The sequence below is a fragment of the Pleurodeles waltl genome, chromosome 6 (assembly GCF_031143425.1).
Source record: "Pleurodeles waltl isolate 20211129_DDA chromosome 6, aPleWal1.hap1.20221129, whole genome shotgun sequence".
NCBI lineage: Eukaryota > Metazoa > Chordata > Amphibia > Caudata > Salamandridae > Pleurodeles > Pleurodeles waltl.
In genome coordinates, this window is record NC_090445.1 from 1,591,654,656 (window position 1) to 1,591,672,904 (window position 18,249).

At 47.3% G+C, this 18,249-nt stretch overlaps 1 protein-coding gene across 4 annotated transcripts in view; it reads left to right on the forward strand.

Annotated features, from left to right (window-relative positions):
- Positions 1 to 18,249, forward strand: part of EXD3 (exonuclease 3'-5' domain containing 3) — a 1,916,540-nt gene that overhangs the window by 710,059 nt on the left and 1,188,232 nt on the right. For all 4 annotated transcript variants that reach the window (XM_069241413.1, XM_069241412.1, XM_069241414.1 and 1 more), the window contains one exon: positions 6,285 to 6,338. In XM_069241413.1, coding sequence (XP_069097514.1) covers positions 6,285 to 6,338 — 54 coding nt within the window. The remainder of the gene's footprint in view (positions 1 to 6,284; positions 6,339 to 18,249) is intronic.

Genomic DNA, 18,249 nt, shown 5'->3' on the forward strand with positions numbered 1-18,249 from the left:
TGCTTCTTTGCGTTTAACTTTTACCACTTATAAACTGTTCGCAGTGTCAGAGTTATAAGCCTTTTGTTGTTGGCTGCAGAAATTTTAATGTTGGTAATGTTCTAATCCGTGTTCATTCCTGTTCAATTCCTTATTTGAAACTCTGATTAAATACGTTTTCAAAATAAAGACATGATTTGCATACAAATCTGTTTTTCAAAAGTGATGAAAGGACTTTGCCTTGGTGTAGTAACCAGCTGTGTAAGATCCAATGCCCTTGAGTATTGATGCTTCAATAGCAACAATGAAAAATACTCCCGCGCTTATTTGATCCTATCTGGATCCATGCAGCCCGCTCTTGCTTCAAACAGTAGTTATATCAGCTAAAGCCGTAAAGTATTCTTGATTTGTGTGTATTAAAACCACAAAATTAAACGATTCGTTTAATAATCATAAGAAATAAAGGCTGCCCTAAAAACAATGTTTAAGAATTTATGCAAGTTAACTGTTTCAATAGAACGTATGTAGATTTTAAGAAATGTAATCTCATCAGGGCCATCACATTTTTGTTAGATTGTTGTTCCATAATTCTTTATGGTTCATTTGGAGCTGTGCTAAAGTAATACTTTAAAAATCTTTTTCTACCTGAGAGACCTTTTATCTACTACACCAATACTAATTGGTTAAATGAGACGCTGTAGAAGGGGACTCTCCTCATAAGAGAGGCGGGTGAATCGGATATCCAAAGAAATGTATGTCAGATTGGCGGACAGAATCAGCCGGTGCCCAGTGTTATGGCATCCTCTGCCAAATGTGTTGGCAGTATCTCTAAGGAAGAAGGAGAGCCTAAAAGGGATGCAACACAAAGAGAAAAAGACATGAGCGCTGATCAGGTGCCAGTTGGAAAGAGGAATGGAGCATACTGTTGCCCACCATCTGTCCAGGCTAAGTGAGATCTGTCTGTGGTCAGTGGAGCGTGTGCACAGGTCCCTTTCCAGAGGCCAAGCAACAAAGCTGTGCTGCAGAGTGACTGAGAGAACCAAGACGCACAGACAGGCAGTATGATCTGGGCATCACCATTGCATAAGATGGGTTAGTGTCACCAAAGCTCATTGTTTGAATGGCATTGAGAAATGCGTATGTAGAGAATGTTTGGCAGTGTCTGCGAATACAAAAAATGCTATTAAAATATATTCTTGTTGAAGAATGCTCTTCGAAATCGAAGTTAACTGGCTAAAGTCAATAGAAGTGACCAAAAGGAGGTTGCATTCACTAAACCCTAAATTATATTGTGTCTACATAATGGTTGTTTTTCTTGTGCATTTTTATTGTGGATTTGCAACCCTCCCCCCTTATTCAACACTTCTCCTGCTTGGTCTATGGTGACTAGTAATTCTTCATAAATGGCAAGATCGGACCCACAACATCTTAGTCAGTGGAGATGACTGTTTCCTGCCATTTAAATCTAATCCATCAAGTTGTACTCAGTGGGACCAAAATAGCAACAGTTATGAAGAACAGCCAAGGTGAACAAGTACACCTGTGCTTTGTAGGTCTAAAATGGATTCAAGTTTCACTTGCTTTTGGTCCACTAATAGCGTTAATTATTCTGGACAAATGCTTGGGTAGTTGTATTGTGTGTTCCCATTTTAAGCTGCATCCACTCAACATTGTTTTTTGCATTTAACAATATTTTTAGGGTCGAGCCTGTGAGTGCATGTGCTAGCACATGCGTCTATCTTGCGAGACCCTGTTATGTACAGCAAAGGGCTTGGAGCCAGACTGTAGCTTACCATTTGCTTGCGTGGCACTCTGCTTTACAGCCTCATAATTCAGTGCAGGCCTGGCACCATTTCCTTTCCTTTGTCTGGAGTAGGGACAATGCACTGATTGATTCAACTTAATCAGTGCCCATCCACTGCTCCTGACATGATTGAGGCACTACTTTGTTCATTTTAACTTCTAGTGCCCTGCAAACAGAAGGCATGTGACTGACAAAAACGTGCCCTGCAGGACAAAGAAAAATTGCAAAATATTATTTTTTATAGCTAACTTTCTTTAATTCTGCTAAGTCATCTTTTCTCACTTCACACTCAAGTTTTCTTTTGTTTTTGCTCATGGGCACTGTTCTCAAAAGATGATGATTATCTTGTTATAAATATTGCACAGCAACATTGTTTCTTTATTATGTGTAATTTCTGAAATGATGCTTTAACACATAATCGTGCAGTACACCCCAAACCACCCCACTGCTATCCATCTCAATCACAATTCACCCCACCCCAATCCAACCCACCCCCTCTAATCCTCACAACCCATCTCAATCTAATCTGCCCCACTCCACATCCCCCATTCCAATCTAAAACAATCTACAACACTCCAAAACAATCTGCTCCACTCCAGACCAGTCGTCCCCACTCCAAACAGTCCAGCCCAAAACAATCTGCCCTATTGCAATCCAAAGCAATCTTCCCCACTCAAATTCAAAACTACCTACCCCACTCTAATTCAAAACAATCTACCCGACTCTAATTCAAAACAATCTACCCCACTCCAATCCACCTCAATCTAATCTGCCCCACTTTAATCCAAAACAATCTGCCCCACTCCAATCCACCACACCCCAATCAAAAAAAAATTGTCCCATTCCAGTCCGCCTCACTCCAATCCAAAACAAACTGCCCCACTCCAATCCGCCCCACTTCAGTCTTCCCCACTCCAATCCTATCCACCTCACCCCTGTCCAGTCCACCTCCCCCAATACAATCCACCCCAATCTATCCCCATTCACCCTGTTCCAATCCACCCCACTCCCATCCAATCCACGCCACTCCCATCCAATCCACCCCACACCAAACCAATCCACCCCATACCAATACAATCTAATACAGTCTATCTCACTCCAATCTGCCCTACAGCAATCCAAAACAATCTTCCCCACTCTGGTCTACCCCACTCCAATCATAAACAATCTATCCCGCTACAATCTGCCCCACTCCAATCCATTTCAATCCGCCCCACTCCAATCTGCTCCACTCTAATTCCAAACAGCCCACTCCAATCCAAAGCAATCTGCCTCACTCCAATGTGCCCCACTCCAATCCAGTCCATCCCAATCCATCCCAATTCACCCCAGTCCAGTCCACCACAATCCACAGTCTACAATCCAGTCCACCGCAATCCAACCCAGTCCAATCTACTCCAGTCCAATACACCCCACCCCAATCCAATCCACCTCACCCTCAATCCACTCCAGTCAAATCTACCCCACTCAAGTCTGAACCAACCTACTCCAACCCACCCCACTTAAATCCAACCCACCCCACTCCATCTCACCACAATCCAATCCTCCCTACTCCAAAACAACTCACTCTACTACAGTCCATCCAATCCACCCACTACAGTCCACCCCACTACAATCAAGTCCACTGCTACTCAGTCCATCTCAATACTATCCAATCCACCCACACCAACCCAATTCATCCTTCTCCAATACAATCCACTTTAATCCACCCGCTCCAGTCCACATTAATCCACCCTACAATCCAATACACTCCACTCCACATCAGTCCACCCCTCTCAAAATATTCAACCTTGCACCAATCTAGACCACCCCACTCCTATCCGCCCCATCCACTCCAATCTAACCCAGTCCACTCACTCCCAACCCACTTTAAACCAAGCCAATCCAACCCACTCCAATCCAATCCACCCCAACCCACTCAAACCCACCCCACTCCAATCCATTCCACCCCACCCCAGTCCACCCCACCTCAGTGCAGTCCGCCCCACTCCGGTGCAATCTGCCCCAATACAACACACCTAACTCCATTTCTGCCCACCTCACTGCAATCTAGTCCGTCTCACTGTAGCCCACCACAACCCAAATCCAACCCACACAACCCCATTTCAATCCACCTAACCCCATCTCAATTCACCCATTCCAATCCACAACGCTCTTCTCCAGTCCACTCCACTGCACTCTATCCCAATTCACCCCACCCAATCCCAGTTCGGTCCGCCCCACTTCAATCATCCCTCTCCAGTCCAATCTACCCCATTCAGTCCAATCCACGCCTCCCCACTCCAATTCACTCCTCCCCCTTCCAGGCCAGCCCACTCCACTCCAGTGAATCTAATCCACCCCACTCCAGTCCAATCAAATCCACCCCACTCCAATCCGATCTTCCCCACACCAATCCATCCTAGTACAATGTGCCCCACTCAAATCCAAAACAATCTGTCCCACCCCAATCCAGAACAATCTGTCCCACTCCAAACCACCCCACTCCAATCTATTTCAATCTGCCCCACTTCAATCTGTCCCACTTTGATCCAAAACAGTCTGCCCTGCCCCACTCTGCCCCACTCCAATCCCAAAGAACCCACTCCAATCCAAAACAACCTACCCTACTCCAATTTGCCCCATTCCAGTCCATCCCACTCATCCCAATTCACTCCACTCCTGTCAACCGCATTCCACCCCACTCCTATCGATCCATCCCCACTCCAATCCACCAATCCCACTCTATTCCAGCCCACCCCAATCCAACCCACTCCAATCCACCCCACCCCACCATACTCCAGTGCAACACACACCATTCTAATCCACCCAGTCCACCCACTCCAATCTAGTCCATTGGTACCCATTCCACCTCACTCCAATCCACCCACAAACCCCAATCCATCCCACTCCAATGCAATCCACTTTAATCCACCCTACCCCAGTCCACAATAATCCACCCTACTCCAGTCCAATCCACCCCACTCCAAACCACCTTAATCTCTCCCACTCCAATCCAGTCCACCCTTCTCCAACTAATCCACAGACACCAATCCAGTCCACCCCAATCCAGTCCACACCACTCCACTCCAGTCCACCCCTGTTCATTCCTCCCCACTCCAGTCCACCCCACCTCAATGCAATCCACCCTTCTCCATTCCACACCACTCCAATCCATCACACACCACTCCAATCCACACCACCCCGCTGCAATCCAGTCATTCCACTTTAGCCAACCACACCCAAATCCAATCCACCCCACCCTGTTTCAATCCATCCCTCCCCACCCCAACCCACCAAACTCTACTCCAATCCACCCCACTGTATCCGAATTCAGTCCAGTCCACCCCACCCAACCCAATCCCAGTTCAGTTGAGCCCACTCGGATCCATTTCAGTCCACCTCACTCCAATCCACCATATCCAGACCAATCCATTCCACCCAGTACAGTCCACCCCACCCAAATCCAGTGAATCCAATTCACCCCACTCCAATCCACCCACTCTAGTCCAATCTAATCCTCCCTGCTCGACTCCAATCCAAACCACCCACCCAATTCAATCGAATCCTCCCCACACCAGACCACCCCACACCCAGTGCTTAATTTGTGCTTGTTGTTTCCGGTGCGGAGCACCAGCACTTATTTTCAAGGGCTGGCGCTTATTTTTCTGCCTCAAGCAAAAGAGACATATGGGAAAGACGGAGGAGGAGAGAAACTAAAACGCGTCCCAATGGTAGAAAGCTGCAAGAGTGAGCTGAAAGGGCAGGGAGTGGCTTTAAATGGATTGAAGAGGCCCGAGATGGCTTCAGGATTACACTTCCTCAGTATTCTGAGTTTGTCCATTTAATTGTAGCAGCCACATGTTTAAGAGGAGGGCTTTGAGCACTGGCACCTTTTTATTTACCAATTAAGCACTGCCCACACCACCCCAATCCACCTCACCCCAATTCAATCCACCCTGCTACCTCAGTCCACCCCACCCCACTCCACTGTACAAAAATCTCTGCCACTGAACTTTACTCCCCTATACTCAATTCTCTGACGCTCTACTTCCCCTTACGAAACTCCAACAAATCCACTCTAAGACATTACACCTCCACTCAGACAGGCCATGCCACTAACTTTTAGCCATGCCGGACAGCAGCCACATTGGTGCACAACATGGGAAAACACATTGCCAAAGCCAGTAGCTCTTATATAGGCAGGACTTAGTGGCTTTGCCAATGCTTGTTTGTTTTTCTCTTCTGTAGATTCCCCCTTTTCACGGTACTGTATTTCTCATTGTATTTTTTTAATGTTTGGTTTATTTTTTTGTTGTGTAACTGTTGCTTTGAAACTTCCCTTTCATTAGTTTTTGTTTTTTCTTTATTGATATTAACTCGTTTTAATGTGTCAGCAAAGTTTTTCTTTTTTATCCTTTTAATCCTTTTCAGTTCAGGTCATCTCTCTTCCTTATTTTCTGACCGTTGCTGTTCACTTGATTTCTTTCCTCTGACTTGATTATCATTTTGTCTTTTACAGGCAGCAGTCCTGAGCACGAAGCTTAATCTGCAGCTTGATCTAGACCTAGAGAAGGTGAGGTTGAATAATCGCGTACATCTGCAGCCCCTCACTCTCCAGTAGACATTTTGCTTGTTTTGTCGCCTGGACAACATATACCAAAATACATTGTGACGGATGTTGAAAAGGACACGCTCTCTCTGAAATACATGGATGTCTAGGTTTTTGTGTCTCCTCTCCCTTTGGTCGTTCATTTCATGGTTCTTTCTCAGTGATTACTCTGAGCTTTGTATTCATGTGGCTGGTGTCATGGGATGTTTAAGCTGATTTACTATGAGTCAGCTCCACAGTCGAGGTACTGTTTTGTAGAAGTTCTTGAAATTGTTTCAGCTTCGAATTCCGGATGCAACTATTATTTCTATGTCATTCCATTTCCGTGTAGCGATGCAAGCACAAAAGAGAATAAAATCTAGCAAAGTATTAAGATGCTGAAGTTGTGTTCATAGTACGGCAGACGATTTTGCTCTGGAGGGCAGCTTAGTTTATGCTGGCATGGTATTTGGTATAAGTAATTATAACTCCAGGATCTACCTCCGTGCCTGACTACTTGGAGCCTCCAAGCGTAATACAAGCAGGAAAAAGCCAAATATTGAGGACTGAACTTATGATACCCGCCCGTGCACGAGTGACAATAGAGACAGGTGACTTGTTGCATTTGGGCTTTGAGGCCTGGGCCACAGGTGACACTTGTCTTTTAGAAACAATTGATCCTTCTGATGGGTACTTCTAACTGAAGATTCCTCAAATTACGATTGTTCCAGGTGCCAGACTGGATCCGGAGAATTTTTTCAGCAATTCCCTCGTGAACTGGTAGGTGTTGTCATGCAGCTCTGCATAAACTCTGCCCCCACGCAAAAGTGTCACTGGGCCCACATATAATTTGCACCCCTGAGCACTTGTGTCAGTTACTTTGTTTCCCTACCTTCTAACTTGGATTCAGAGCTTTCTCCCTCACTCCTTAATCAAAAATGTTAACCGTGTGCAAGGGACATGTTACCCCTCTAAAACAACAATGGTTAAACCTTGTAGGGATTATCAGAAACACATGTCTGTGAGTGACTCAAGTGTTCTGTCTCTGGTCTTTGCATGCGAATACTATGAAACACCACCCTTGTCAAAGGTGTGGGTGTGGACTCACTCTCGCTATAGAGGCCATTCCAGTGAATGATAGTCTTTCCACTCTAAGCCTTCAGGTAAGTCCAAGTTCAAGAAGAAGCATAAGAAGTTGAAGTGGGATTCTTAGACATCCGTCACGGTCACTCTGAAAAGTCGTGCACATGCCAGATGCCACTTGGTAACAAACTCCTGCCAAGGTACCAGTCCCCCCCCAACTTGTCCTGATGCGATCCAAGCTTTTGGGGCCATTGGTTGCACTGCAGCAGGTCGAAGCCTTCAAGGAGGCCATGATGTGCATCTTCACCACTTAACTGTCTCCCTCTGGTGCGCCCGGGGGCTCCAGAGAATTGAGGAGGCCTCCATTCGGGTCCTTGACCTTTAGTTGCCTTCTGTAGAAATCAAAATAAACCTGCTCACAGAAGTCCTGCAGCCTTGGCAGACCTATTCTGAACCAATTTTGCTGTTCAAAGAAGTATTGATAGACATATTCATCGGTTTGTCGGCCAAGCCTTTTTCTTGACTGCCAGTAATTAGCCAAGTTGCCAGATTGCATCAACCAGCTCCAGCCTTTCCAACCCAACATCGTACGTTGGAAAGCTTGGTGTCTAGGGGTCAACCAGCAGACTTAACCCAAATTCATTCCCACTACATCTCGGGCTAGGTAGTCCGAATGGGTGGAAGCTTTTAGAAACAAATGTGGGGGTAGCAGCACATCTTCAGAGGCTGGTAATTCCAGTCTTCCCATACATCGATAACTAGCTGCTAAAGGCGGGTTCACCGCAACCAGTTGCCTACCATCTTCTGACAACGGCAAACCTCCCCACATCTTTGGGGTTCTCAATCAACGTGCCAAAGTCACACCTGACTAATTCCCATAGGCCGCAGTTCATCACACCTATCCTACATAAAGTTTTCTTTTGGGTCTCTCCATCAACTCATTAAGTCCAGGACATTTGGGTTATGATCCCGATGTTTCAGTCATTGTATTAAGTCTCAGTGAGAGTACCTCGGAGCCTTCTTGGCCTTCTTTCTTTCTGCTTGTGAAAAACTCTGTGTGGGCCCAGCACAAAGGAAACTGGTCAGATTCCATCTAGGTTTAGGAGGAGAATGTGGAAGATCTACAGTGGTGGCTGCTCAACCACAATTGGACTGGTGGTAAACCCCTCTCTCTACCCCGATGTCATGATGGATGCATTGTTGCTTGTTCGGAGAGTTCCTGTGAGAGAGGTGGAGGTGAGAGGACTCTTTTCCAGTGGAGGCCCAGCTCCTTCTCAATCTGTTGGAGTTGCAGGTGTTCACTGGGCACTAAAGGCATTCCTCCTGTTCATCCAGGGGGAGACTGGTTCAGGTTATCACAGACATCATGACTGCCACGGAATACTGCAACAAATTGAGCGGCATGGCATCCTCTGTCTTCTGGAACAGATTAAGGCATCATGGCATTTCCATGGTAGTCAACCGCCTGTCAGGATCTTTAAATGCCAGGGTGGATGAACTCAGATGGTGTTGACTAGATCATCATAAATGGCAGTTGCATTTTGAGGTGGCATAGGGCATCTTCCATCAATAGGGAGATACATGGCTTGATCTTTTCACCACCACTGAGAATGTGCAATATCCAAGATTTTGCATTTTGGAGTTCCCAAGACGTCTCTCTCTCTCTCTCTCTCACTTGTACCTCTCCTGCCTAGAGTTCTGAAGATCAGAAATGACCAGGCCCAAGTCATATTAGTGGCACCAGATTGGGGCAAGAGGGTATGGTACCTCAAGTTTCTGGATAAGAGTATCTGTCCCCCGATCAGGCTGCTACTTTAGGAGGATCTTCTGTTGCAGGGGAGGGTCTTCCTCCTGGTCCTGTGCAATCTACATCTCCATGCGTTGAGATTGAGCCATGTCAGACTGCTTTCGACCTCATTCTCAAGGTAGTGTATGTCCTCTTGGGAGCCAGACTCCACCCACAAAAAACATCTATGCCGGGCACTGGTAGAGTCTTGTGGCTTGGTATACTTCTCCTCAGCTAGAACCTTTGCCAGCTGTATTGTCAGATGTGTTGCTATTTGTGCTTTCTTTACTCAGACTAGCTGTGGTCACCATTAAAGGACATTTGTTGGCCTTGATACCTTTTTACTTTTAACGGATGTTTAAATCACCAGTTGTGATGTTTTTTTGTTGTTGTTGTTTTTATAAGGTTGATCCACGTGTTTCCCCCTAAACTGTTTGTAATGCTACAGTGGGACCTTAACCTGGTTCCCATACTTAATGTGTAAACCATCTGAACCAATGCACAGCTGTTATGTCTCTTTTGACTGAAAAAAGTATTTTTCATAGCGAGTACATCAGCTTATCATGTGAGTTACAAGTGCTGTCTGTCCACGGACGCCATTCCTTCACAAAGGCTGTGACATCTTTCCATGTCAGATAATCCATCATCCATCTGGCATGTTTTGCTCCATCTCTACCCCCAAAAGAGGGAAGAAAGACAGTTGGATCCCAGAAGAGCTTTGAGCTTTTACATCATTCACACCAAGGATCATTGAGTGGACTATCAGCTCATTGTGGGGTTGTAGGAGCAAAGAAGAGTAAGCATAACAAGCTGGGATATTATTTGGAGTGAATGACTGCCCACCTCTAGGAGTAATCGCAACTCTTGTCAGGGTGGCCCTTAAAGTCACCACATTAACACAAGCTCAACTTTCTGGCACAGAGCAGACAGGCTTATCTTAGGTCAAGTATTTATGCAGCACCAGACAGTAATAACGTAAAAATGCACAACAAAAATCCCAGACTGAAACTATAATACACAAAACACCAAAATGGTAAAAATCCAATCAGGGGAACCAGAAATATCAATATTTAAAGTTTTAAGTAGTACTAGCGCCAGCGATCATCTGTGTTCATGGTAGAATGTGACCTTATTGCAATTTCAGGCTGACTGTGATTGAGCGCGAGTCAGATACACCAACCAGGTTCATCCGATTAAAGTTCTTACCTTCTGTCTTTTAAGTCCCAACCTTTACCTTGCAGGGTTTCTGGAGCAGCTCCTCTAGGTAATTTCTATGTTTCATAAGACCTTAAGGACATTACCTGTGGACTACCAGCAAGGTCCAGTTGCTACTGTCCAGCAAGACACTCAAGAGAAAAAGGCTTCTTGCAGACTGTTGTCTCCCTGTAGCCACATTGGTAATCAACAGATCCTTGGAGTCCATATCTTTGTCCTGGTTACAAGGGAAGCATGTGCAGTCCCTCGGGGATTCTGTCAGGCCACAGACTACAATTCCGGTGCTTTTCTGATCTACTCCAGATCAAGACAGTGAAGTGAAAAGAGTGGCTGAGGGTGCCACATTTATGCCTGCCAACAGCTAGTGGGTGGGGTGTGACTCCTGGCTCCTCCATAACCAATGCGATAAATGTTACCAGGTTAACTCTTCCCACTTTTACAGTAGCTCCTGTTTGCCTTATTGCAAATAAGCCCAAAATACCATATGTTAGGTCATTTTGAAGATGGGGAAATTCTTCGGCCATGTTAAACTTGGGCTCTGAGAACTGGAGTTGTGTGTGGGTAGTATACTGTGGTATTGAAGTGCCCTCCCACATGTAACAGGAGAATCCAGTTTAAAGTACACACTATACCTGCAGCAAACCAGGGACCAGAGTCTACTAAAACAATAGCAGGGTCCTTCAGCAACCAGACCATTGATGCACAAGAATTGTCTCCCCTTCATGTGTGCCCCAAATGGTACATGTGGCCCAATAGACCTGTCAAGCAGGAATTCACAGTGTGGTGTGACAGAATACCCACACCCCCCATGAATATTCTGTGGATTTCAGAGAATTCCTCTCTGCCCATTCAGGTCAGCCTATTGTTTGCACCTCACAGAGTTTTACACACCTATTCAAGGCTGATCACGGTCCTGGGAGAAGCTGAAGAGGTAATGCAAATTAGCCACTAGGATCTTAAGACAGGGAAAAGTTGCTTTTCTAAAAGTTACTTTTCTTTAATGTTTACATTAAAAAAACAACTTTAGCATTGGAGTGGATTTTTAATCATTATTGAACATAGTGGGTTAATTTATTTCTAGCTTGCCTATTTCCAAAGTCAGCCATATTAGTATTTTAACCTGCATCTGTGTTTTTACATAGGGTAGATAGGCCTCCGACAGTGAAAAGAGCTTTTTGTCTATTGTCACTGTAGGGATATGGTAATGTTAGTTTTCTGCATGCCCCACTTTAAATCCCCTACACCTTTTCTAAACCTACAAGGCTTACATCGGGCTGACTTACTAAAGTTTTAAACTGAAGTTTTTACCATCGAAATTTTTTTTTTTTTTTTTTTTTTTAAAACAGGTCGCACAGCTGGCTTTACGCTGAAGCAGTCGGACTACGCAAGGTAGGCCTAAAGACATAGTGGGACTGCCACTCTAGTGTATCGCTCAATAGGTGCTGCAGCCCACAAGTGGCATTTAACTTCCAAGCTCTAGATGCGCTTTATACACCATATACTAGAGACTGGCAAATTGAATGTGCCAATTAGGAATAAGCCAATTAAACCATGTTTAAAGTGGGAGTATAGGCACTCTACTCTTAGTTATCATGGGTAGAGCACAGAGCCTTTAAGACAGCAAAGTAGAATTTGCAAAGCCTGGCAGGGGTACATTATGCAAAAGATTTAAATTCCTACTGTAAGGTAGTAAAATAACTCTTTTCAAGGTGGACAGTCTTCTGCATCAAAATCTGCTATATACTGGCTAAGAAGCAATCCCAGAGGGCCCATTTCACCAAGGCCAGGATTGCTATCTCTGTGTTGGCACACAGAGTGTCTGTCTTGGACATCTGTCCATCTGCAGCATGGGTGTAAGTTCACAAAGTACTACTGTCTTGATAGCCAGGTCCATCGGGAGAGACACTCCGCCCATTTGCTTCTGTAGGACTTTTTGGTCTGGGCCATTGTAGAGACCCACCGTCTAAGGAGGTACTGCTTTGGTATTTAGTCACAAGGTGGAATCTGCAGTTAAAAGTATTCATCAGAAGAATAAGTTACTTACCTTCAGTAATACTCTTTCTGGTGGATACGCTAGCTCACAGTGCATTTCTGATGGATACAACTACCTGTGGATTCCTCACCTCATGAATACTCCCATGGCGCCAGCATTCGACGGAAATCTTCTTACTAGTCTCTGCACGTCGACGAGGACGTCACTGTCTCGCACGCGACGCCGCCTGACGTCATACAGGCAATAAGAGGTCCTCGACGACGTGCAGACGTCAGTTCCCTTTTTTCCGTGCATTCGAAACGGTTATCTTCGAGGGAGCAACTGTTACTCTTGCGGTTACAGTGTATATCTTGCTGCGTACTCTTTCTCTGTGGAAATAATGTCGCAGAGAAAGTCTGGATTTAAGCCTTGTCGTGAGTGTGGAGGCAAGATGTCGGTGACGGATCCTCATTCTGATTGCCTTTGGTGTTTGAGCTCCGACCACGACGTCTCGACTTGTGATTCATGTCAGCACATGAATCCGAAGGCCCTTAAAGAACGCGAGGCGAAGCTGTTTATGGCCAAGTCAAAGGAGAAGCATCACAAGAAAAAGTCTTCTCCAAGACATCGGCGTCATCGAGACTCCCGGCGCCGTAGAGAATCTCGGCGTCATTCAAGGGAGGCTCGTTCCAGGTCTCCGGATCGGCGCCGAAGGACATGGGAGGTCAGCCCCACGGTGACGCCGCATCCTTCGACGCCGTTGCCCTCTCCGGCGTCTCCAACTTCGCCTGGACAGGCGTCGGTGATTGAGGTATTGGAGCCTCAAGTGTTTTCTCCGGCGCAGACGCCGAGGCCGGCGTCGGGGTCGCCTCCGAGTCAGGCACCCCAGTATCCGGCTTTTCCCACCCCTGGAGCCGATAGTTCCGCATTCTTGAATGCGATGTATGCCATCTTCCAACAGATGGCTCCAGGGGGTGCTCCGGCTGGGCCTTTGGCCTTTTCTTTGGGTGATCCTGCGCCTCTTCGGCCAGCACCCTTTATGCCCTTTCTCCCGTTTGGGAACGTGGGCTCGGCGCCAGTGTCGGCGCCGGTGGCCGCTCCGGTGGCTTCGGAAGGATTGGCCCCAGGGATTTCCATCCCGTCGACGTCGAGATTTCGGCCTGTGACTCCGGTGGGTCCATCCGTTTCAACTGCTCTTCAGTCGGCGCCGAAGTTACCTGTGGCGCCGGATGCGGCGTCGGTGGCTTCGGAAGATCGGCGCCGATCTCCGACTTCGGCGGAGGTATTGTCGACTCCGCGGATTGAGCAACGACTGCATTCAAGGAGGCGTGCTCTCCGGGTACTAGAAGAGCAGGAGTACCAACGAGCCCTAGAGGAAGGAGAGCTAGAGGACTCGGGTGATGGGCTGCGTGGACTGGAGTCGGCCAGTGGGCTGGACACTTCCCCTGAGTGGGACCTTTCGTCCCCGGGGGAATATACCGAGGAAGCTGCTTCCTTTCATACAGTGGTACGGAAGGCAGCTAGTTTTTTGGACCTGCCTTTGCCGGTGGTGGAGGCGAAACAAAACCTTTTGACAGAGGTGTTGCATCCGGCCTCAGCCGCGGCGGAGCCTCTATTACCTTTTAATGACGCTCTGCTGGATCCGGTTTTAGAGGTGTGGAAGAAGCCGGCATCTTCCCCAGCAGTTCACAGAGCCGTGGCCAGGAGGTATCGGACGGCTCCAACTGATCCTGGTTTCCTATCTAGGCACCCTACGCCGGAGAGCTTGGTTGTGCAGGCCTCCTGTTCGTCCAAGTCAGCGCCTGGTTCTTTTCCGACAGTGCCTGGGGACAGAGATTCAAAAAAGCTGGAGGCGCAGTCGAAGAAGATTTTTTCGTCCTGCAGTCTGGCATTAAAAGCCACCAATGCAACCTGTATCCTGGGGAGGTATATTCATGCTCTGATGGATGACATCTCCTCTTCGTTTACAGAGCTTCCCCAGGGTCTTTTGGATCTTGTCTCTGATGCCCAGGCTGCTGCGACCCAAATTATCCAGACGGGACTGGATACCACCGACTCGGTAGCCAGAGCAATGGGCACAACTGTGGTGGAAAGGAGACAGGCCTGGCTCCGTAACTCGGGCTTTTCGGCAGATGTACAGTCCACATTGTTGGATCTCCCGTTTGATGGGGACAAACTGTTTGGGGCTAAGGCTGATTCGGCCTTGGAACGGTTTAAGGAGAGCAGGGCCACGGCTAAGTCGTTGGGACTCCAAGCTCCTTCTTCCACGGCCTCTTCCAGATTCTTCAGGAGGTTTCGTGGATTTGGGCGTGGCTCTTCCTCCTCTTCCTTTCGGGGAAGATATCAGCAACCTGCCTCTTCCCATCCCTATAGATCTTTTAGGGGGAGGGGTAGGGTCCGCACCAGGGGAGCTTCTCAGCAGCACTCTGCCTCTTCCTCATCCTCTGGCGGGGTGCAGCAGGGGAAGCAGCCTTAGGCTTCCACCATTTCCCACTCACTCCTCTCCTGTAGGGGGAAGATTACAGCATTTTCTCACCAAATGGGAGACTGTTACGTCGGACACTTGGGTTCTCAGTGTTGTGGGAAAAGGCTACACCCTTCCCTTTCGGGAGTTTCCACCCCTCATCCCGCCCCGCCCTTCGTATTGTTCACAAGAACATCTCCTGTTGCTAGAACAGGAGGTAGAAGTCCTCCTTTTAAAGGGCGCGGTGGAGTTGGTCCCGGAGCAGGAAAGGGGTCAAGGAGTTTACTCAAGGTATTTCCTGATTCCCAAGAAGGATGGTCGTTTGAGACCAATTCTGGACCTGAGGATCTTGAATTGGTTCCTCAAGCAGGAAAAGTTCAACATGCTGACCCTAGCACAGGTGCTTTTGGCGTTGAACATGGAAGACTGGATGGTGTCTGTCGACTTGCAGGATGCTTACTTTCATATCCCGATACTCAAGTCACACAGGAAGTATCTCCGGTTTGTGGTGGGATCGCAACACTACCAGTTTGCGGTCCTTCCGTTTGGTCTTACTTCAGCACCTCGAGTCTTCACGAAGGTGATGTCGGTGGTTGCGGCAGAGCTCAGAAGGAAGGGGATAGCAGTATTCCCTTACTTGGACGATTGGTTGATCAAAGCCAAGTCCCCGGAGCTTGTGTTGCGTCATCTGCAGTCAACAACCCAGTTGTTGTTCGACCTGGGCTTTTCGGTGAACGAGCCCAAATCTCACCTAGAGCCCTCTCAGCGCCTCCTGTTCATAGGGGCAGTACTGGATACAACATTGGGTCGGGCCTTTCCTCCGCCTCAGCGGATTCAAGATATTCAGGATTTGGTTCCAATGTTTCGAAATGGAGCGGTAGTTCCAGTCCTCAAGGTCCTTCGTCTGCTCGGTCTTTTTGCCTCCTGCATTCTGTTGGTCACGCATGCTCGCTGGCACATGAGGGCTCTTCAGTGGTGCCTCCGAAGGCAGTGGTCTCAACACAGAGGGGATCTAGAGGGTACTGTCAAGATCTCCAGAGATGCTGCTGTGGATTTGAAGTGGTGGATTGCAAGCAACAATCTTTCACAAGGAAAGCCGTTCCAGCAGTCGCCACCAGTGGCCACAGTCATAACGGATGCTTCCACTCTAGGGTGGGGAGCTCATCTGGGGGATCTGGAGATCAAAGGTCTTTGGTCTCCAGAGGAACAGATGTTTCACATCAATCTGTTAGAGTTACGGGCTGTACGTTTGGCTCTCAAGGCCTTCCTCCCTTCCCTTCGTGGTCAGTCGGTACAGGTCCTAACGGACAATACTACCACGATGTGGTACATAAACAAGCAGGGAGGAGTGGGGTCGTACCTTCTCTGCAGAGAAGCTCTTCGACTATGGTCCTGGGCAAAGGACCATCGGATTTGCTTGATAGCAAACCATCTGGCCGGAGTTTTGAACGTGCGTGCGGACAGTCTCAGTCGCCACTTCTCGGCAGACCACGAGTGGCGTCTCCATCCAGATCAAGTCCGTTTAATCTTCCAGAAGTGGGGGTTTCCTCGGGTAGATCTGTTCGCCACTCGAGAGAACGCGCATTGTCCGTTGTTCTGCAGCCTTCAGTATCCGATGCAGGAAGCGTTGGGGGACGCGTTTCAAATGACCTGGTGCGGCCAGTTGCTTTACGCGTTTCCTCCCATACCCTTGATTCCTCGAGTATTGAGGAAGATTCGCCAAGACCGGGCTCTAGTAATCTTAATAGCTCCGGATTGGCCAAGGAGGGTGTGGTACTCCGACCTTCTCCAACTCTCAACGTGCCCGCCGCTCCGTCTCCCTTTCAGGGCAGACCTCCTCTCACAGTCGCAGGGGCAGGTTCTACACCCCAACCTCCAGAGTCTGCACCTACATGCCTGGAGATTGAACGGGGCAACCTGAGTTCCTTCTCTCTCCCGCCTGAGGTAGTGGATGTTATATTAGCGGCCAGGCGACACTCCACTAAATCTATCTACGCTAATAGGTGGTCTAAATTTGTTGCGTGGTGTGGAGAGAGGCAGATTGATCCTTTACATGCTCATCTATCGGACGTTTTGTCTTTTGCTCTATCTCTGGCGCAGAAAGGTTGTGCAGTGGCTACCATTAAAGGTTATTTATCGGCCTCGTCAGCCTTCATATGTCTTCCAGATCAACCATCTTTATTTAAATCCCCTATTGTTATCAGATTCTTGAAAGGTCTTCTAAATCAATATCCTCCAAAGCCATTCGTTATGCCGCAATGGGATTTGTCCTTAGTCCTGACTTTCCTTATGGGGTCCCCTTTTGAACCTATGCATTCTTGCCCCTTGAGGTATTTGGTTTTAAAAACAGTCTTCCTGATAGCTATAACATCAGCAAGGAGAGTGAGTGAGTTGCAGGCCTTATCAGTAAAACCCCCTTATACAACTTTTTATGGGGATAAGGTGGTGTTGAGGACCAAGTCTGCTTTCCTCCCGAAGGTTGTTTCACCCTTCCATTTGGCTCAGGCAATTACTTTGTCCACGTTCTATCCTCCGCCTCATCCTTCCAAAGAGGAAGAAAGACTGCACCGTCTGGACCCAAAGAGAGCGTTGAGCTTCTTTATCGATAGAACAAGGGATTTCAGGCTGGAGGATCAGCTGTTTATTGGATACGTGGGCAAGAGGAGAGGAAAGGCAGTCCACAAGAGAACACTATCCAGGTGGGTTGTTCTTTGCATTAAAATATGTTACTCTTTGGCAAAGAAGGATCCTCCTGAGGGCATTAGAGCTCATTCCACCAGAGCTAAGTCGGCCACTTCGGCCTTAGCCAGAGGTGTTCCTGTGGTCGACATCTGCAAGGCCGCAACTTGGTCGTCCCTTCACACTTTTGCAAAACATTACTGTTTAGATTCTGAGGTTAGAAGGGACGGTCATTTTGCACGGTCAGTGCTGCAGGATTTCTTGGTTTGACCATTTAGGCACCCACCGCCGGGCGTGGTACTGCTTTGGGACTCTCTTCATGAGGTGAGGAATCCACAGGTAGTTGTATCCATCAGAAGAACGAGTTACTTACCTTCGGTAACGACTTTTCTGGTGGATACATTAGCTACCTGTGGATTCCTCACGGTCCCACCCGCCTCCCCGTTGCCTTTATGGTCTTGCCAAGTAATCCTTGAGTGCGCTCCTCTTGGTCTTTGAGGGTGCAATAGATGTATATATAATATATTTATATATATATATATGTATATGTGTATATATTTTTATGTATATACTTGGGGTGTGTATATATTTTGAAAAGAGAGAGTTTTTTTATATATATATATATATATGTACATAAAAAGATTTACAGTTATTCGTACAATGTGGTGTATTTTTACAATATAATGGATGTTGACTT